The sequence below is a fragment of the Lolium rigidum genome, chromosome 7 (genome assembly GCF_022539505.1).
Source record: "Lolium rigidum isolate FL_2022 chromosome 7, APGP_CSIRO_Lrig_0.1, whole genome shotgun sequence".
Classification (NCBI taxonomy): Eukaryota; Viridiplantae; Streptophyta; class Magnoliopsida; order Poales; family Poaceae; genus Lolium; species Lolium rigidum.
In genome coordinates, this window is record NC_061514.1 from 6258509 (window position 1) to 6280711 (window position 22203).

Sequence of the window (22203 nt, forward strand, 5' to 3'; positions counted from 1 at the left end):
GTGATTTGTTTGGCTTGCAGATAAATACATACAGTTCTAATGACACACATATCCTAATTTTCATATATCTTGCATGACTTATTTAGATTATTCTAAAAATAAATGCATGAATGCCCATTCTACTTCTATGCTGAAAACAACTTGCCTATTGTGACAAGACAACTTAAATGGGGACAAGACAGTGAAGAGAAGCAACTAATTAACCTGCCGACAACTAATCTATCTAATCAATTCAACTGAAAAGGTGCAAGAAAGTAACTTACATATGTACAAAAAATAGCAACATACCATCAATTAACTCAAACATTCGAAAAATTTCAGGTTTTCTGGGAAAAAATCATGTGTTCACGTCTACTATAGAGGAACAAGTCAGACGATGTTTTCTCAATTCTGAATCATACTACCATTATCTCGTCTCCACCAAGGTTTGACCACGTCCCCTTCACTTGAACTGTGTCTTGCTCTTGTTTAGCTGCTCTCTAGATTTGCACCGTTATTGCAGGTCATGCATAACCGCATCTCTGATACTTCTGGAGTGCTTCGTCATGCTGCAAGTCCACGGGAAATAAATGAGAGTCATAAGAGAGAATTTCATCAGTCAGACCAGCATCTTCCACTTATCCTGGTTCGAGGTCTTCCACACACCTGACGGTGGCGACGAGTTCGTTGTGTCTGCAGCTATTGCCGGAGACGCCAACAAACGGGACATAGAAGAGCTCAGAGACAATTCTATCGTCCTCTGCAGAAGAAGACCACATAATAGACATGCAATGGTTCACTATTCTATCTCTAGGTTTTTCCTATTATGGCTCATGCAGTCTCCAAACTAAAGTGAGCTATTCGTATATGTATGGAGCGGATAATTTTAGAAATCTAGCCATGCACCCATTCTGAAGCTTGCATAGTAATAGCTTAATTTTTTGCCGAAAGAAATGCAGCTGAATCCATAGGCATACCTTTTTCTGCTTGGCTTTGGTCTTTCTTTGTTAATGTACAATGGCATTAGTATCACATGCTTGTGAATCTGTAGGATGCAACAGACACCAAAGTGATACCATATAAACCCAAAAGTACAACTCAAGTATGAAGGCATTGAGGAACCAAGACAACTCGCTACAACAACTTCATATTGGGTAGTAACACTATTTATAGAGGCAAGAATGTTGGGAGCACCATTTACTAATCATTCTATAGGAAAGTGATTCTAGGGTCATCTGGCAGAAATCATAACATAGAAAAAGGAAGCAAAAAATCACAACAAAATACACCTTCTTGCAGCTTCTAACCGATCCATCATGTGACCTGCAATTTTCTTTTCATCCGAAGTACAACATGGAAAAAAGTTAAAACAAAATCAGGGGCATATGCAGCACATAACTTCGTGCTCTGAATTAGAATTACTGCATAAATAAACAAAAGGGAATGAACTCATGATTGTGAAAGCTTGCTTCTACATTAATAACTGACACTGACACACTACGATAATACGAGATAAAACTTCTACGATAAACTGGGCATTCTGAAACTATGGCACGAAAACTGAAAATCCCAGCATAAATAAAATATAATACTAATTATACCCCATAGTATTATTGTCTCCTTTCCTACTGAATATTTCTTATCTCCAACAGAATAATTAATTGCTTTCTTTCCAGTGTACTAACGCAAGCACATCACAAGACAAATAGGTGATTTCAGTTAAAGACTACAGCTTTAGGTGATTTCAGTTAATGACTAAAGCCATGCACTCCTAATTTTAGGAATATATCAAAGTGTGCACCTAAAGCTTTGTAGTAAGGATTTTATCCTTGGCTAAGCTAAATTTTGGTAAACCTTTCTTCATGGAGGTAGTCATCTTAGCCTGTTGGAATATTTGGAAGCAAAGAAATGGGAAAATCTTTCAAGGGGAGAGGCCTACGTTTTCGGGATGGAGGAGAAGTTTCTTGCATGATGTATCCTTGCTTGAGCATAGGATAAAGAAAAAGCATCTTAATTCATTTGTAGCCTGGATAGGCAACTTGCAGTAAGTCCATAAGGTTTTTGTCTCTTTTGTTAGAGTTGTAATTCTGGTTATAGTATGTAATACGTATACCATACATAGATGTGTATTGGATACGAACCATGTACTCCTATATCCCTATATAACACGCAACCCGTACGAGATCCAAGTACGGTTCCCTCAAACACTTTTCACATGGTATCAGAGCCACCTCTTCCATGACCTAACTGCCAAGACACCGCCGCCGCCACCGCTGAAGATCAGCTGCCGTCGCCGCCTATACACGTCCCACACAAGAAGCCCAAGACATCTCGCCGCCGCCGCTTCCGTAGCCGCCGCCGCCAAACAAAACCCTAACAAACAAAACCTACGATCTACATCAAGCCGCCGCCGCCGCACCTGTTGTGCCGCCGCCGCATCTACGATCTACGTCAAGCCGTCGCCGTCGCACATCTCCTGTGCCACTGTCGCGATCACAATCTGCAGATGGCGTCCTCGTCCTCTGCCACAACGCTCGCTGCAGCCCTTGGGGCTCCCCCCACACAACTCCCGACTCGAGAAAACGCCCTTATCTGGAAGGCGTTGGTCGTCCCCGCCCTCCGTGGCGCGTGCGTCCTCGACCTTGTCGAAGGCAAGGACAAGGCTCCTGTCAAGACACTCGAGACTGAAGATGAGAATAACAAGGCGGTCACAATGACGAACCCTGCATACATGACCTGGATCGCCCGCGACCAGCAAGTCCTTCGCTGGCTCGTTAATTCCCTATCTCCGGACGTTCTGGCGCATGTCGTCGGACTGGAGTCATCCGCTGAGGTTTGGGAAGCAATCAATTCCCATGTCTCTGTCTCCTCGAAGTCATGGATCCAACACCTGCGGACTGCTCTTGTTGAAACCAAGAAAAATGACATGTCCGCCGACAAGTATTTCTCCAAGATGAAAGGCATTGCCCAGGAACTCGCTGTTGCGGGCAAACCACTTGATGATGATGAGCTAGTCGTGTATGTCCTGACCAATCTGGGTAGTGCCTACCGCAACTTGATCACTGCCGTTCGCGCCAACCCCAACACCACCCTGTCTGACCTGTTCAATCAAGTTCAGGCTTTTGATCGCCTGCACAAAGATGAAGACAACACCAGCTTCACATCGTCTGCAAATCTGGCCCGTCGTGGAGGTGGCGCTCCCTCCCGCGGACGTGATGATCGCTGGCGTGATGATCGTGGCCAGGACCGCTGGCGTGATGACCGTGGCCAGGACCATTGGCGTGATGATCGCCCTCCTCGCCGTACTGATGATGGGCCTGGCCGTGACAATGGAGACCACCGTGGTGGTGGTGGCCACCGTGGTGGCTATCAGGGTGGCTATCAGGATCGCCGTGACAATGGGTGCCCCCGTCGTCAGCCTACACGCTACGTGGACACCACTTGTCAGATCTGTGACATACATGGACATCCAGCCAAGGAGTGCTGGTGGCGTTATGGTGATGATCGTCGTGACCGTGACAATGGAGACCGCAATGCAAGCAAGGATGCAAGAAAGGATGCAAATTTTGCATCTCATGGCGTGGACACAAATTGGTACTATGATACATGCGCCACAGATCACATAACTGGGGAGCTGAACAAGCTCTCTACTCATGACAACTACACTGGACAAGATCAAGTTCGCACTGCTGAAGGCACAGGTATGCACATAAGTCATATTGGTCATTCACAATTGCGCACCCCTCATGCATCCTTTAATCTCAATGCCACTTTGCATGTTCCCAGTGCATCAAAAAATCTTCTATCTGTTCATAGATTCACTCTTGATAATCATGTTTTCATTGAGTTCCATCCTTTCTTTTTTATGATCAAGGACCAGGCAACTCGACGCGTTCTGTTTAGGGGTCCCTGCTATGGTGGCCTCTATCCCTTGATGCCCACATCCAATGTGTCTTCCAAGCATGCATACATCACAATAAAGCCGTCATCCTCTACATGGCATCGCCTCTTAGGACATCCCTCTTCATTTGTGGTTCAACAAGTTCTTAGGAAAAATAAAATAGCTTACACCCCAGAGAGTACCCCATATGTATGTGATTCTTGTCAGTTGGCCAAGAGTCATCAGCTACCATACCCTACTTCTAGTAGTCGATCCACTGTTCCTTTGGAACAAATATTCTCTGATGTATGGGGTCCTGCTCCTCTCTCTCATTGGGAAACATTCATATTATGTAAGATTTATTGATGATTTTAGCAAATTTACTTGGATTTATTTGCTTAAGAGTCGTGCAGATGTTTATCAAGTCTTCCTTAATTTTCAGCAATATGTTGAACGTAAGTTTGATAGGAAAATTGTTACTATGCAAACTGATTGGGGGGGGGGAGTATGAGAAGCTTAATGCGTTGTTTCAAAAAATTGGCATCACCCATCATGTCTCTTGTCCTCATGCTCATCAGCAAAATGGCTCTGCAGAGCGAAAACACCGCCACATAGTTGAAGTTGGCTTAGCTTTACTTGCAAATGCATCCATGCCACTCAAATACTGGGATGAAGCCTTCCTCACTGCCACATTCCTCATAAATTTGCTTCCTAGTAAGGTTATTGATCTTGAAACACCAGCTGAACGTCTTCTTCATATCAAACCCAACTATGATGCTCTTCGTGTTTTTGGGTGTGCGTGCTGGCCTAACCTTCGCCCATATAACACTCGGAAGCTAGCTTTCCGCTCTACACGATGCGTGTTTCTTGGCTATAGTCCTCGCCACAAGGGTGTTAAATGTCTCGACATGGCCACTGGCCGTGTATATATTTCTCGTGATGTCGTGTTTGATGAAAACGTTTTCCCCTTTGCATCCCTCCACCCCAATGCTGGTCCCCTTCTTCGCAAAGAATTACTCCTTCTTCCACCATCCACGACATCTCTTCATGAGGGTGCCTCTAATGTTAATGATCATGTGTCTATTGTGCCTATCACTAATGCTCCACAGGTTGCTGAACAAGTTCCTCAAGAAAATGACAATGTCTCTCAGTGGCGCGAAAACTGATGCAGATTCGGTGGCAGATTCTGGGGAACATTCCCCTGCTCACGCCGATCCCGAGACGCCTCCGTTCGAGGCAGATTCTTCCGCCCTCGGGAGCCGCGGCTCTGCAGGCTCCTCGCATGGCGAGCACACGCCGTCGCCCCGTGCTGGTGCGCCACCTGGCGGCCAGTTCTCGCCTGCCGCAGACGATCGTGGCGCACACACGCCTTCTCCGAATCAAGACGCGCCATCTGGCGGCCTGTCCCCGCCTGGGACTGCTGCTGGTCCCTCTAATGATGACCACATGCCATCGCCCAATACCAACGCACCACCTGGCGGGCTGTCCGCGCCGGGCGGATCTTCTGTGCCTGGTCGCGGTGGGGAAATTCCTGCTGCGCCTCCTTCTGGTGTTCGCACTAGACTTCAACAAGGTATTAGACAACCCAAAAAATATACTGATGGCACAGTTCGGTATGGCATGTTTTCAGCTACAGGTGAACCATCATCTCTCTCTGAAGCTCTTGGTGATTCAAAATGGCATCAAGCTATGAAGGAGGAATACAATGCATTGTTAGAAAATCAAACCTGGCCTCTTGTTCCCCCAAGCAGCAGCAAAAATTTGATTGACTGTAAATGGGTATATCGTGTTAAAAAGAGAGCTGATGGCACCATTGACAGATACAAAGCAAGATTAGTTGCTAAAGGGTTCAAGCAAAGGTATGGCATTAATTATGAGGACACATTCAGTCCTGTAGTTAAAATTGCTACTATCAGGATTGTGTTATCTATTGCTGTTTCTAGAGGTTGGCATCTTAGACAGCTAGATGTCAAGAACGCGTTCCTTCATGGTGTTCTGGAAGAGGAGGTCTATATGAGGCAGCCACCTGGTTTTGAGGATTCCACTACACCATATTATGTCTGCAAGCTGGATAAGGCACTATATGGGCTGAAGCAAGCTCCTCGTGCCTGGTATGCAAAGTTGAGTTCTAAGCTATGTGCTCTTGGTTTTACACCCTCAAAGGCAGATACTTCATTGTTCCTGTTTCACAAGTCAGGTATCACTATATTCGTTCTGGTTTATGTTGATGACATTATAGTCACTAGTTCCTCTAGCTATGCCATATCCGCTCTTCTCAAAGATTTGAACAAGAACTTTGCTATCAAGGATCTTGGTGACTTGCATTTCTTTCTTGGTATTGAGGTTAAAAGGGTGAATGATGGTCTTCTATTGACACAAGAAAAATATGCTACAAAATTGCTTGACAAGGTTGGTATGCGACTTTGTAAATCAGCTCCTACACCGTTGTCCACCTCGGAACAATTGTCTCTTGCAAGTGGTACACCCCTTGGCACTGAAGATTGCACACAGTTTAGGAGTATTGTTGGAGCGCTACAATACTTGACCCTGACTCGTCCGGATTTGGCATTTTCTGTTAATTTTTTTTGTCAATATCTTCATGCTCCAACTACTGAACATTGGACAGCTGCAAAACGCATTCTTAGATATGTCAAGAGTACAGTCAAACTGGGATTACATTTACTTCATCGACTTATACTTTTCTTAGTGCCTTCTCTGATGTGGATTGGGCAGGTGATATTGATGACAGACGTTCCACAGGTGGTTGCTATTTTTGTGGGTCCAAATCTGGTTTCATGGAGTGCCAGGAAACAAGCTACTGTGTCCAGGTCCAGCACTGAGGCTGAGTACAAAGCATTAGCAAATGCTACAGCAGAAATGATTTGGGTAGAGGCTCTTCTTATGGAACTTGGAGTTAAATTGCGGCACAAGCCAACTCTTTGGTGTGATAATCTGGGAGCTACTTTTTTGTCTGTTAACCAGTGTTTCATGCTCGCACCAAACATATTGAGATTGATTTCCATTTTATAAGAGAGCAAGTTGCTAGAAATCAGCTGGCTATTTGGTTTGTCTCAAGCAATGATCAAGTGGCAGATGGTTTTACAAAAGTTCTTCCCGTCAAGAAACTTGATGAGTTCAAGCGTAATCTTAACCTGTCTGCAGGTTTAGATTAAGGGGGACTGTTAGAGTTGTAATTCTGATTATAGTATGTAATACGTATACCATACATAGATGTGTATTGGATACGAACCATGTACTCCTATATCCCTATATAACACGCAACCCGTACGAGATCCAAGTACGGTCCCTCAAACACTTTTCACATCTTTTTCTTCCGATGTGTTTTACCAATCAACCGTGCGCGCTTCTCCCTATATTTCCCCAAGAAAGAGAATATACGTGCGCGTATACTGGTTTCGATTTGGATCTCACGGGCCAACCTAGTTTAACCGGAACTAGATTTAGATGTGCGCCTTGGCGCACGGTCCCGTGAAATTCGTTCCAATTTACATTTTATATATCGATGATAAAAATCAGGCACGGAAATGATAATAGTTTTGATAAATCAAACCGAATCACAAACGGAGTAGCAAATGCTTATTGACAAAGCCCATACAAAGCTTATGATGATTGTATTTTCGCCAGGTCAACATATTTGACAGCTTTTACACATGAAGAATCCCCGCTGTTTCATAGTTCTTTTGACTTTATTACAAACACCAAAGGTACAGAGAAGATCATTCCGCTGGTAGCGCAGAGGTGTTAAACAGATCAGTCACACAAACTTAGATATATTTGCATAGCTCAAGATGGAATTCATCCTTTGAAACGCCAAGTTCTTCTAGTATAAGATTAAGTAATATTCAAAAAGGGATCTTGATTATCCTCTGAGTTTCCTACAGCAGGAAGTATGTGTGTAAATATTCAAAACAACCCTAACCATGTTTTTGTTCAAAGGTTTGTACTGTAAATTGTAGAGAAAAGCAAAAAAGTCATGTACTTGGTGTAATTGCCGCAATATGTAAGTAACATAAGTCCAAGCAGTAGATAGAGAATGAAGTTTAAATGATCTATAAACAGATCTTGAGTAGTAACCATAATTCTAGTAGCACAATTTGACCAGAAAACAAAATGTGATGAACCTACGATTGGTTTTCTACTATAACCAACAAAGACATGCAACTACACCAAAATATGTTACTGAGTAGACGATTGAGTTTAAACATAGGCTTAACCTTATATGACAAGCTCATGTGAAGTCAAACTATTTACTAACTCCACATCTTTAGGAATGGAAAACATAGATATAGTAAATGGAGGTATATTCATTATTGCACAGTGAAAATTAGTTAGTTGCAATAAATAAAGTTTTTACATCTAAGACAACAGCATTAGTACATGTGAGAAATGTTGGCTAGGCAAGTGAGTGTTCATATAATAGGGTAAGAACAAGTTAATCTAGGAAGTAATGCGCTCTTAAGGGTTTACCTGAGCAAGGGTCCATAATCCCTGACAGTGTAGCTCAGGTGGGTACAATCGCTCCCTTTATTGAAATGGATGATTAGCCTGTAGCATTAAGAATAACTTAAACATAGCTGATGTATGCAATACACCTAATCTGGCCATGAGAGAAGCAAGATAACATCTTCCTGGAAAATCATATGCATAATTAGGCAGGTATGAAATCAGCTAGACACAACAGTAATGATGTGTGACAAAGCCTGAATCTAGCAAAAGTTAAAGGTTACGACAACTATGAAATCATGATGTGTAACTCAGTAAATAAATCAAGATAAGATGGTGTACTATACAAATAGCTCATTTAAGGCAACCATAAATAAAACATATTTATTGCATCATTGTCACTAAAATTGCAAACTTGGACACTGAATTTCTATATCGAAAAATCAAACAACAAATACATTTTGTGACCCGGTCCCAACCTTGTCCGGATTGCCTACAACAAAGAGTACATATAGTTTCAGCCATGGTTTTAAAAGCCTCGCTCGTCAAGGCCCCCCCCCCTCCGCTTTGCAAAAAGGGCCGCTTTAGGCGCCTAGGTGTCCAAAGCGCCCGCCTAGGCGTCCTTAAGGCGCCAAAGCACCCTCCCTCCTTAAGGGGCCAAGGCATCGCTTTGTAAACCATGGTTTCAGGACCAGTTTTTTTTTTAATTCTTGGGCGTAACCTGGTAAATGAAGTGATGCAATGAAAAGTAGTCTATAAGTAAGCATAGCTGAAAGAAGAATCAAAGCTATTTTGTTTAGTTGATACATCGTATCAAGCTCCAAGCATCCAAATGCTTGTCTACAATGTTACAATTGTCTCTGTGTTTTTCTATAAAAGGAGAGGGATATAATCAACACATGAATAGCTAGCCATCTCTTTAATCCATCTACAAACTGGTAAGTGGTTCTTCAATACAAAGCCACTACTTTATAAGCCAATATATACATTTTGGGATTTTACCTGGCCCATACCTCCTTTGCAAGTGAAATCTTCAAAGGAGGAACCAATCTTTATAAAAGGCAACTACCCAAACATATCAAATTATAACATTTACTAAATAATATAAGTCAGCAAGAGATTTATCTGTAGAGCACTAATTCTTCTAACAAATAATACATTTATGTTTGTCCCCATTTAGAGAAAATAGAATTTTGTCCCCATTTAGAGAAAATAGAATATGTTGGATAATTTCTCAGGTCAAACTCTAAGGTGTCAGGAACAATTAACCAAAGAGTCTTAGCAATATCACATTCAAAAAATAGATGATTCACACTTTCAAACTCGAAATATAACATACATGTGTTATCATTAACAGTTTGCCGAATAGCCAAGTTATCTCTGTTAAAAAACTTATTATGAAACAACATCCAATGAACAGGGTATTCACTATGCATCTTTTTATTTGGAAGTGAATATACTAAGTAAGAATCCCTAGGATTTCCATCTATAAAAAATTAACAGAATATAATTACCAAATAACAGATATATCGTGCGTCCAACCTTTTGCATATGCACATGAGGAGTACAAAAGGAAAGAGAATATGGAGTAATCGAGCAAGCAAGCTTGAGCAAGTAAAGAAAGTAGTAGCAAACCTTCATTTTCAAGTAAACTTCAGATGACCACATGTTATTGGCTTCTTCGATTACGGATATGCATCGAGTATGTTTTTAGAGACTACAAGCCTCCTCCTAAATCTTCCACCGTGTTTCAGATTTGAGACACATGGCTCTGCACTTTTTAGAACATAGTGTTCGTTATCTACATTAAAAAAGGAATCAGGAGTAAGGGACCAACATTTTCTGTACATATAGAGGAATAGAGCATGTCAATTGGTCAAAGCTGTCAAACAACGAAGCAGTTGTATTTAATTTTTTAAGGAACCGCTAAAGATAAATGTACTCAGAGATATTCAATAGTTCAAATGTGACACTGGATTTAATAGAGAGGCTAGTGAAAAATGGATCAGCAGTGAGTTCACAGAGTAAAACTCTTGGTAGGTGAATAAATCTATCAACTATTGTCTCTACTCTTGATGTAGTTGCCTAAATTAAGTGTCAAAATAAATTACCTTAGAAGTGATCACCCAGAGATGAAAAAAGTAGGAGAAGAAGAGTGGTTGGGTGAGGCGCTCAATCCCTGTTTGGAGCACAAAACTATTGAGATAGGAGGTGGGGCGTCTGTACCAGCAAGCTTGACAGTTGTGAAAGAGTGTGTGTGCATGGTTTACTTCGTTGCATGGCCTCCATTGCAGTTGGTTGTCCAGGATTCAAATATGTATGGCTTGAGACTAATGGCAGATTATATTGAACACCCGACATCAAGATTTCTCGTGTTTGCTCCACTAATGTCCTCAAGATTCTGATTTGCTAATAGATTCACTGAAGCACTGTCATTGTAACCTTGCCCCCTGTAAGGTATAGATATAATTCCGGTCATGTCACATGTCACAAGATGCTACCTGACCAGTATATTAAAGAAAAGAAAGTCTCTTAAGCTTTGTATCTATGTGGTCTACACCTTCAGATTCCTCCACAACAGGCAACCTTAAATTGTAAAGAGCAAAAAGGTAGGAACTATGGCTTGTTGCACGCTCGTCCACATAAAGGCCTACATGTAGCTCGGCCTTCATTTGTCCAATCCCGAAACCATATCTTTTATATAGTTATACAACTGCTGTCACAGTGGCATAGTATTAAACACCAAAGTTTGATTTCAATATAAAGCAGGCCACGTGCCTTGCCACACACACAAGATCTAATGTACTTAGCTCCAGTTTTCCAACCTGAATTGTCGATATTAATATAGCGTACTACTTGTTATGTGCAATTTGAATGAATGTGAGCATGCTACTATGTTGTTATATAGCCAGCCTATTTATATTTTGTTAGATCAAAACTACATGACATATAAGTCGACAGGTAGATATCCATTATATTAGGTAATAGGTAGATTTGATTTTTGTTCACTATTTTTCCTTTCACATAGTGTGCACTCAAATCTGTATTAGCCCCCGATGGACCAAATATTTGGCACATAGGCAAAGGACTATTAAAATGTGTAGATAGAATAATAGCAACTATTCAACTCATGTTTTGCACACGAAACTGACATCATGGGGCTGCAATTTTAATTACATATTTTAGGCAAGCATAGGCCATGGGGATAAATAATCTGAATTATTAGAGTCAGGGGGGCACCTGGTTGTTGGTTGATGAAGCAGATCACGTTGTTTCGTCGCCAAGGGCACAGTCAGTGCTCATGATGGAGTGCATGGTCCTTCTCGCGACCATTGCTACAGAACCGGCATATATTTTGCCGAGGAAGAAGAGGGGCAATTTAGTGTTGTAGGTAAAAGAAAAGGCAAATCACAGTTGGCTCAATAGATTTACTTGCTATTCAAATAGCATAGTTCATACAATAATTTAAACTAAATTTTAAATATGAGTTGATTCGTAGGTGCAGAATGGAATTCTAACTCTAGACCTGTTCTTTAGAAGACACACTATTATGCAAACTTGAGCATGTAGTGACCTTCCATTGGTTTGAATACGTATTTCGCTTGTCAGATTATTTTTTGGAACATAGCTTTACTGCATTAGGTCATACTGTTACTAATATTCCCTGAACAACCCTCCAAAAGTAGCTGGTATAGCTGAACTGGCAATGCTGGAAAGCATCAACCCCATAACCATGATCTAAGAAACAACAGATTCATCAAAAAACCAGGATTTGCTGCAGGAGGATGCCGTCTGGACGAGCTCAACACACAGTCTGCAGCCAAGAAGACGATCCAAAGAAACTACTGTAATTAGTCACAAAAATGCAGGAGTGGCTATTCTAGTAAACAATCAGAAAACTAACTAAATTATATTAGTACACAATAGGAAATCTGTGCTAGTGTAAGATGGAAAACAATATCTAAAAGAATACATTTCACGGTTTTAGTAGTATGCACACTCCCTTTCATGGTACATCAGTAATACATTTCAGTCAATACAACAAATAGAAAAATAAATAGATATTACTCTGCTAACAGTAAATTACTGACCGGTCAAAGTGAGTATCCCAACGTGTTTAGCTGCGCCATTCCCTGGATTCCAGCCTTTTCGCTGGGATGATGGAATTTACGTGTAGCCCCAAACTTGCATGTTCCAATCTTCAGATAGTACTAAACGAAAAACATTGAGAAATTCCATCAGTTAAACATTGTCTAGGATGACATAAACATGATGAAAATGTACCGCTCCTAGATTGCAAGATAGAATGTACACATGTCCCTTTTACGGGAAATGGCGCTCCAAGATTGTGATTATCATTCTAGCAAAAACTCCTCGAAACAGGCTTTCGCCCCGCTATATTAATATAGCAACCACACGATACAAGCATGCTGGGGCCGCAGCACAACCAGGCCCAAAAGAAACGGAAGAGAAAGAGAAGAGAAAACAAAAGCCGACACCGGTAGCTCGACAAGAACGATGACGACCCCGCAACCGCTGCGTCCTCCGGAGAATGCCCACCACACTCCTAGCACCTCGAACCGCCGCATACCAAAACAAGCACCTTCAACAAGGAGAGCGACGACGACGCCGCTGCTGTCCGGAGAATTCTCCCGGGGTTTCCCCGGTACACGGAAGGAAATGGAAAGGGGTACAACCGACGCCCTCCAAGAAGGTAAGGCGGCACCCTCGGGCGCCACCGCGTCAGAGTCGGATGATCCGACATGGATTTCTCCCAACCCCAAATCCACCATCCTGGACGATTCGAGGAGCTCCCCCCAACCTACCGCCCACCAACGCACGCCCCCACGGTCTTGAAGTCCTCATCGCTGTCTCGCCGTGGACACCGGCGCAAGGCCTAGAGGAAGAAGAGGGAGACAGCAGGGCCCGGGGTAGCACACCACTGCCGGCGGGAGGGAACAACCTCCACCGGACGACCACCACCTGCGGTCTTCACGGCAGCCGACCGGACGAAGCAGCAAGGACAAACCAGGCCCCTCCTGGCCCGGCCGAGCCCAACCAGGCCCGTGAAGTCCTCGCCGCCAAGTTGCAGCAGGCCGGCCATGGCGTCGCCACCACCCTGCCACCGCCGACGCGCCTCTTCCGCCACCAGGGAAGCGCCAGGTCGGACCGGGGGCCTACGGCCCGCCAAGCCCGGATCGGGCCCGAAAGGGGGCCCAGATCTTGGCCGAACGGACGCCGCCACCACCCCTCCCGACCGCCGCTCCGCCGCCAACGACGGCGCCGCTGCGCCTCCTTCCACCCGACGCGCGGATTCCACGCCGCCGCATCAGACCGCCGAAGGCCGAGGTGCACCGCCACGGGTCGCCCTGCGCCGCGCCAGGGCTCCGCGCTCGCGGGGAAGGGCCGCCCGCCGCCGCCGGCACCGCACAGGCAACGCCCGGCGGCCCGCGCCGGCGGCGGCGCAGAGAGGGAGGGGGAGGAGAGGGCTGGGAGGTGCGGCGGCTAGGGTTCGCCCCTGCTCGCCCGCGCGGGGGGCGAGAGGAGCGGAACGTTTTTTCGTTCGCCGGCAGATGGGTTTCATGTGGTTTTTTTTTTTTTTTTTTTCTAGCAAAAACTGAAGCTAATCACCTAGCGGTTCTTTTGTTGCCGTATAAATGTTAAGATGAAGTTAACTAATGGAAAGCATAATTGTCTCTTTTATGATTTCTTTGCACTAATTCAAAGCGAAATAATTAGGACAGGTTTGTGGTCTACTTTTGTTTACCTTCATTCATGTATCCAACAACGCCATCAGCAAAGCTCCATCCATCGAAGGCTAAACTGAACCAAAGACTCTCAAGTTTAGTAGACTTATAGTGAGCAAACACATTATCTTCGTTATTCTCTATGCCGACAGCCAAGGCGTCATCCCCTCTGATGAGGTTTGGAGGCAGCACGTGCTCCTCCTACTCAATGCCAAAGAGGGCAAAGAGGAGGAGCAGCAGCGATGCTAGCGATCAAGCCTTCCATACAGATCAATCCATAGTACAAACTGACTATCGAGCGGAAAATAATAAAAACAGTTGGATGTTATCTCTGGGAGAAATTTCAGGTTTCCCTATGCTATTTACATATTACTTTCTTTATTTTATAAGCACCGTAATATTTAGCTAACAGAATACAGGGGCCCTCCAGGCTGCAGCACATGTTAATGGACTAACATGCAACAGATCATGATTCCTGTCACCAAAAAATTTGATTGAACCAAAAAATAAGGACCTTACCATGGTACGATGAACCACAAACTGTGCACAAGTAGATTAAACGATTGTCATCTGGGACAGATCTAGAATCCCAAAATAGAAGTCTAGTAATATCTAGCTTCATCTTCTAACAATATCTGATAAATATAGGTGCAAACGAACAATTCTTTGCCATCCATCACTTCTTGGAGATCTGATAACTCTTTCATAGTTAGAACTGAGCTCAATTTTTGAATCCATCAAGCCATAAACCTGTGAAGCATGACTTTTAGACGACATGAAAGTTTTCGCAATTAATGAGTGACCAGCTGCAAGGAAATTCTTCACGGTTAATAATGTGATGAAATGAAATCATGTGTTAAATAATATAGCATATAAAAGTCTAGCCAACTCTTCTAGCAAAAAACTAATTTTCTCACGCAATTTTATCAATGATAGCTTGCACATGCTAGTGCCACATGCGAGATAGAAAATATACTACACATTCAAGTCACACACATGTGAGTGAGGTAATATCTTGTACAAGCAAGTCATGTTTATATGCATATAAATTTCAGAGATATAAATATTACATGGATTAATCTTCCGCTATAACCTGATTGGAATTTTCATCAACACCTTGTAGGAAAAGATAAAACAAAATCTGAATATACAAAGATGGCAACACAAAGGGCTGCTAACAAAGAAGCTTTAAACAAGATGGCTAGTAGAAATAGGAACATACAACGAAATCCAAAATATAACCATGCCAACATCAATTTGCCACATGAATATGACTTAAGTAGCCTGCGAAGTAGATGGTACTCTTTGTAATTCTGCAGCTATATCAACATCAAAGCAAGCGCCAGAAACATGTATTACAGACAAGGAAATACAAATTTTACCATTCATAAGTAAGATATTACTGAACTCTTTCTGTTGGGCTTCTCAAATCTGAATACTTGGTTCAGAAATTAACCAACATGGAGCACAATTACCTGAAAAAATATCATGACAAGTAAACAATATTTCAATCCACACTACCATGTCATACAAAGCTATGCACTGACAGCTAGAAAGAGGTATCTGAAAATATACTCATACTGATTGTTCCTGCTGCATGATGGTCTTGCCATTATCGCGCCAGAGGATGATGGAGAGGAGCACAATTACCTGGGAAAATATCATGAAGAGTACACAATATTTCAATCCACACTACCATGTCATACAAAGCTATGCACTGACAGCTAGAAAGAGGTATCTGAAAACATACTCATACTGATTGTTCCTGTTGCATGAGGCTACGAGTTCCCTTACCTGGCTTGTGCTGGTCGAGGACGACCTTGGCGGCCTTGAGGGAAAGGGTGAAAGGGAGGGGCTTGAAGGATGACTGCGCGAAGCGGAGGCGGCGCTGCTCCCGATGAGGATAACGACGCAAGATCAAGGTGAATCTCGAGGTGCTACCAGCGCCCCGCGCACCTTTGTGGGCCGCACAACAATATTCCAGATAGAAGCTGAACCAACAGGCACCCAAAAGATAAAAGAAGTAGAGCAAAGTATGTTGCCACCAGTACTGACGGGACCATTAGTATAGACGTACAGTTGGCAGCTTATAGCATGAATGGTCCATAACCAACAATCAGCAGAAATATGAAGGAATAATCTCAAAGCAATATTGAATTGTACAATCAGAAAAATACCCTGCGCAGATTGATATGCTACACACAAAATATATAATACGGTCAGAAAAATGCCTTGATCCTAGACAACAGAGATACAGAGTAGCAGCAAAAGGCTCGCAGTAGTTAACTGCCGATGCGGATCTGCGCTGGGAACATAAGCTTGAGCGCGTAGATGGGGTGGAACTCGAGGCTCGCCCCTGCCCCTAGGTTCGCCCGAGACCTGTCACTCCGACAGATGGTGAACGCCGCCACCGTGACGCCTGCAGCTGCGGGAATCTACAGAAGTAATCGAACTAAACAAAGGAGGACTGCGCATCATACCTGTAGTCGCCGGAGGGATGAGTCCGCCATCGCCGTCTGAGGGTGGAGCTCGAGCAGGGTGCTAGGGGCGCGAGAGCGCACGTCGACGGCCTGGTGGCGCCCTTCCTGCGAGCCTCGTCGTCGTGCTCGGCGGCCCCCTCGTCTCGCGCCGTCCTCCCAGCTTCCTCCTCCCGATCGCGCGACCAGCGCCGCTGCTCGCACGCCTCCGCGCAACTGCATCCGGCTCGTGGCGGAGGAGATAGGGCAGGGATTGGCGGAGGTGGGCGGCAACTCATGGGGATAGGCTAGGGTTCCTACGGGCATGAGCACGCGATTGGGGGAGGAGGCAGTGACGGGATTGGGAGAGATGGCGCTCGGGAGGGGATTGGCAGGCCACCGAAGGAAAAGACCAAACTACCCCGCGCGGACAAGATATTTTGCCTGGCCGGTGCGAGACGAACGCGACCCATAAACGACCCACAGAGACTGACGCGTGGACCCGACCGCCCGTAGGACCCAAACGCAGCCAGACGCGGGTAGATAACGGCCATCGCATGGCTTTCGCTAGCAGGAGGCGCTGCAGAAACGGACGGCTGAGATCGAATTTCGGCCAGACACTGTAAAAATCGGACGGTTCACATTCTGAGGTCGCTGTGAATCCCCCTATGGGGGGCATCGTTTATACCTTTAGATAACCTCTTACCATGTTGGCCTTTTTTGAGTTTGGGGAGGGGTGCACTGAAGAACACGTCGTCCATCAGAAAAGAAGTCCTAATACTCTCGGAGTCGGACTCTTCTGCTACGGGATCGAACCCTATATATATCAGTAGGTCTGTCTCCCACCGCTGCTCTCTGTACGAGCGAGGATATTCGAAGAATAGCCCCTCAAGACAGCGAGCACCACCAATCGATCGATAAATCTCGCTAGTATTCCGTCAGATCTCGCGAACTTGCTGTTACCACCATGTCTACCTCTCACACGTCGTCGAGGTGCTTGACGGAGAGCGCGACGGGAACGCACAACTTCGTGGTGGTCAACACTACTCGCTGCTCGCCGGCCACATCGGCAGCGGCAAGTACGTTAGCTCCGCCCGCTTCACCGTCGGCGGCTACCACTGGATTCTACAATTCTACCCGGACGGATACACAGCGAATTACTACGTCAAGCCTCGTCGGTGTATCTGTGCCTCTGCAACGGACTGGCGGATGCTGTTCAGGTCAAGTGCTCCTTAAGCCTGGTGGATAGGGATGGTAAACCGTCCTTTGTAGGGCGCGCCCGCCAATTGTCCAAACGTTACAATGGCTTTTCATCCCAGCTGCCGGACTGGGGCCTCGTTCTTCTGGAAGCCGTTGCTAAGATTCTCGAGATGTCTCGACAACGACTGCCTCACGATCAGGTGCGTCCTCACCGTCATCAATCCGCTTCCGGCGGAGGACATAAGGGCAATGGTGATTTCCCCGTCGGAGCTGGTTCGTGACCTCGAACGTGGACTCAAGGATGGCAGAGGCACGGATGTCACGTTCCGAGTCGGCTCCCAGGTGTTCGGCGCACACAAGTTTATGCTGGCTGCGAGGTCACCAGTGTTCCAAGCGCAGCTCTTTGGTCCCATGATGGAGAAAGATATGCGTCACATAGAGATCGTCGACATGGAGCCATCGATCTTTGAGATGCTTCTTCACTTCATCTACACGGACTATCTGCCGGGCAATGGTGAAGGTTACACGGTGGCGGTATTGCAGCATTTGCTAGTCGCGGCAGATAGGTATGGGCTAGAAAAACTCAAGGTGACGTGCCAACCAAAATTACGCAATAGCATTGATGCGAAGACCGTCAAGACAATATTGGCGTTGGCGGAGCAACACCATTGCCCTTGGCTCAAGGATGCATGTCTTGCATTTATTGTGTCCTCTCATGAAGTTCTAGGTGCAATATTGGCGAGCCACGGCTACAAAGGCCTCGACCAATTAGAGCAAGTTCAATAGTATAGTTGTTTCTGTATAAGCAAAATATCATGTTATTTATAGTTCAATTGTATAGCAAAATGTCATATTATTTATATTTAGCTATAGAGATGTACTACTTTATCAATACATGGCCGACCTTTCACTTTCATAAAATGCTTAGGACCACGTACTAGTACTAACTCTTACACGAGAGCCAACTAATTTTCTTTCTCCTCTTCTCTTTTCTTCGTGGAATTTGACGACCCGATATCTCTCGCCTTGTCCACCATACAATCTAGATTCTCGGACCATTTGATCTCCCATCCTCATCCTCGCTTTCTCTTATTCTGCAATCCGCTCCGCAATAGACGCGAAAATGCAAAGATCTTTAGGCAGGAGAGAAGCTCATTCACTAAGTGGAAGAGCCAGTTCATTCATGATATGACTTTGCTACAATATAGAATCAAGGCCAAGTTCAAGGACAATCTTTTGAGTTGGATTAGGTCTCTGCCTTAGTGTCCTTTCCTGCTCTGGTTGTTGTATATATCTTTTTTTTATTTTTGTCTTTTTATTAGTTAGTTGTATATATCTTGGTCTTTGGACTTGAGTTTTTTAATATAATAATATGATGTGGGGCTCTTTGCCTCAAAGTGAAACAGCTAAGAAATAAATTAAATTAAGAAAAAATCAAACAAAGAAAATAATTTTATATATTTAAAATATTAAAATATTAAAATAAAGTCAAAATAAACAATCGGAAAAATGAAAGTCAGAGGAAAATAGAAAATAAAAGAAACAAAAGGCAAAAGGCAAAAAAAGAAAAGATAAGCACTTCGGTCCAACATGGGCCGGCCCAAGGAACAGGCGTTTCTATTCGCCGAGGATGCCGGCGGCTGGGTTTTCTTCCTCTTGGACTCCATTGGCTGCGCAGCGGCTCTCCATCTGCGAACTCGCCGGCCAGTGGACCTACTCAACGTGCGGTTCGACGTCCTCCTCCGGCGAGGTTTTTTGGCTTGCCCTTCGTGCCCTCGCCTGTAGAGTCCTTTTCTCGGCCCGCCGCCCTCCAGCTCTGTCGCCTTCTGCCCGTTCGCCTTGAAGCATCAAGGTGTGTAGGCTTGGTTCAGATCTTGATTCTCTCCCAGTTTGATTTCCCCCCAACTTCTTAGATGGAATAGCTTCCATGCATCAACTAGAAGGTTGCCTGTTTTGGATTGAGAGCTGGTTGAAATTTGGGTTATGTTTCGTTGAAGCCCTAACTTCGCCCGGTTTCAAAGCTACAGTATATTGATCTAGTACTAATTTAAAGCCTGTTTTTCTAGGTTGAAAGTTGAATTTTCTCACAGGAAGTTCTGTTTGCTTTGCAGGCCTGCGATACCCGTTGCATTTATCCTCACCATGGCCAAAAACAATACCTCACCCAAGACAACGTCGAGATGCTTGATGGAGGGCGTCACCACGGTGCATGATTTCGAGGTGACCAGTTACGAGTTGCTCGATGGCATCGGCCCCGGTAGGTTCGTTCGCTCATGCAACTTCAGCGTGGCTGGCTACGAATGGTTTATCAGTTTCTTCCCGGATGGGTGGACGTTGGAATATGCTGGCTATGCATCGGTCTTTCTGGAACGTGTCATCGAAGGGAATGATGCACATCTGGTGAGGACCAAGTTCACCTTAAACATTCTGGAGAAAGACGGTGAAGCACAAATAACAAGCTTTGACGTGATAGGCATAGGCCATGCCTTCTCGCGAGGAAATTCATATCTGGGCTATCCAAAATTTGTTGAGAAATCGAAGCTGAAGTCGTTGTCGCAAGTGATAAATGGCTACTTTATTATTCGCTGTGTTCTCACCGTGATAAAAGAACCTCGCACGGAGCTTAGGATGAAGACTGTTGTTGTTCCGCAGCCGAATCTGCATGACCAGCTCTGGCAAATGTGCAAGGATGGACAAGGGGCAGATGTGACATTCAGTGTATGTGACCAATTGTTCAATGCTCACAGATGCTTGTTGGCAGCACGGTCACCAGTTTTCAAGGCAGAGCTCTTTGGTCCGATGAAGGAGAAGGAAACACAGTGCATCAAAATTGATGACATGGACCCTCATATCTTTGAAGCGCTTCTTCACTTTGTATACACAGATTTCATGCTAGATGATGGGCACTACAAAGAAGGCAAAGTCGCAAAACTGCAGCATCTTCTTGTTGCGGCCGATCGATATGGATTGGATAGGTTAAAGGTGATGTGTGAAAGTAAATTATGTGAGGGCATTGACGTGGAGACTGTTGCAACTACATTGGTTTTAGCAGAGCAACACCACTGCATGAATCTCCAGAAGGCTTGCATCGAGTTCATGGCTCCCCGCAGTGTGCTACGAGCTGTCATGGCAACTGAAGGATTTAAGCATTTGCTAGCGAGCTCTCCCTTGGTCATGAAAGAGATATTGGACATGGTGTCCCTTAGTGACTAGTCCTGTTCAGAGGTCAAATAATAATATGCTCAACTCATTGGCTAGAATGCACATAATAATAAAAGGTCTACATTTAATTATATCAGGTTGAGTAACTCTTGAAGGCGTAATATTTGACAAAAATGTTGTCTCTGTTTCATCTTCTCTTAAAGGGGTGCTTGTTTCATTCACTGGCAGTATAGATTCCAATACGTACTAGGTTCATTCATTTCAGTATTGATTCTAATACTTCCATTTGTCGGCTCATCCATTTCAGTATTGATTCTAATACTTCCATTTGTCGGTTCATCCATTGGCAGCATAGACCTTTTATTTTCTTCAAGAAGATGGTACCCTTTTGGCTGTGCACTGTTCCACTCATCTGTTTATTCAGATTTTTTGCTCTATGGTTGAATTTATTACAACAGTAATAATAACATTTATCGATCTCATGGTATGAAATTGACTAATTTATATCACGGGAAAAAATGTGAAGGACTTTGTAGATAAACATCATGGTTTTATATGTATAGAATGGCCTAAAATTAAAGTTGAGACCATCAAACGTTCAAATTACCCAAGCATCAGAAGTTTGAAACTGTCGGAGATCCTTTTATGATTAATAACATTATTTAATTTTTATTTGTTCATACTTGCCTGGGGTATTTTGGAAAAATATACATCCCAGTCTCTATGGCACGTACAGACGCACCGCCACAAGGCCCACTCCCCTTGTTCCTCCTTCCTTCTCGATCTCCCGACCTCGATGCAACCAGCGCCTGCGACGCAGCCGGCTGCCTCCCTGTCAGTGGCGGAGCCAAGAAGAAATCCGAGCCTAGGCGAATCATAAGCTAAGCAAAAAAATGCGAAAATCGCAACCGAATATTATGATAGAAATGTAATAAAAAATATAAGTACTAATTTTGAAGAAGTCGATGAATCAAAGAAGTTTGCTTTGTTCAAATAAGTGGACGTCGTGGCCACGGAAAGACAAACCTTGCGTGATGAGATATCAACAATATTTTAAAGAAGTCAAGTGAATTTTATATAATTCTTTCGTTTCATCATTCGATCTAGCCAATTTAGTTGCCACACTTTGGTTTTGATTATAAGAGCATTACAATGGTGCACTAAATACCTTCCGCATTTTCTAAAATTAAAGATTTGGTATAATGATTTAATTACAGCATAAATTATTTACAAGGATTTTCCTTGCTCAGATTTCAGATAGAGAAGTGGTCAACCAGATGAACAAACCTTAATTTTTTTTCCCAGTTCATATAGA

At 44.1% G+C, this 22203-nt stretch overlaps 1 protein-coding gene and 1 long non-coding RNA gene across 2 annotated transcripts; one reads left to right on the forward strand and one right to left on the reverse strand.

Annotated features, from left to right (window-relative positions):
- Positions 1–14607: 14607 nt before the first annotated feature.
- LOC124678767 lies at positions 14608–16844 on the reverse strand. Its single transcript, XR_006994640.1, has 4 exons — positions 15865–16844; positions 15646–15720; positions 15453–15545; positions 14608–14876 (listed from the first exon to the last, which is right to left on the reverse strand). It is a non-coding gene; the product is annotated as an uncharacterized LOC124678767 (long non-coding RNA).
- Positions 16845–19868: 3024 nt separating this feature from the next.
- LOC124670833 (BTB/POZ and MATH domain-containing protein 1-like) lies at positions 19869–20939 on the forward strand. Its single transcript, XM_047207306.1, has one exon. The coding sequence runs from the start codon at positions 19869–19871 to the stop codon at positions 20937–20939; it is 1071 nt and encodes a 356-aa protein (XP_047063262.1).
- Positions 20940–22203: the final 1264 nt, after the last annotated feature.

What these genes read in the sequence shown, in the direction of transcription:
- LOC124670833 (XM_047207306.1), top strand. Translation starts at nt 19,869, where the DNA reads ATGGCCAAAAACAATACCTCACCCAAGACAACGTCGAGATGCTTGATG.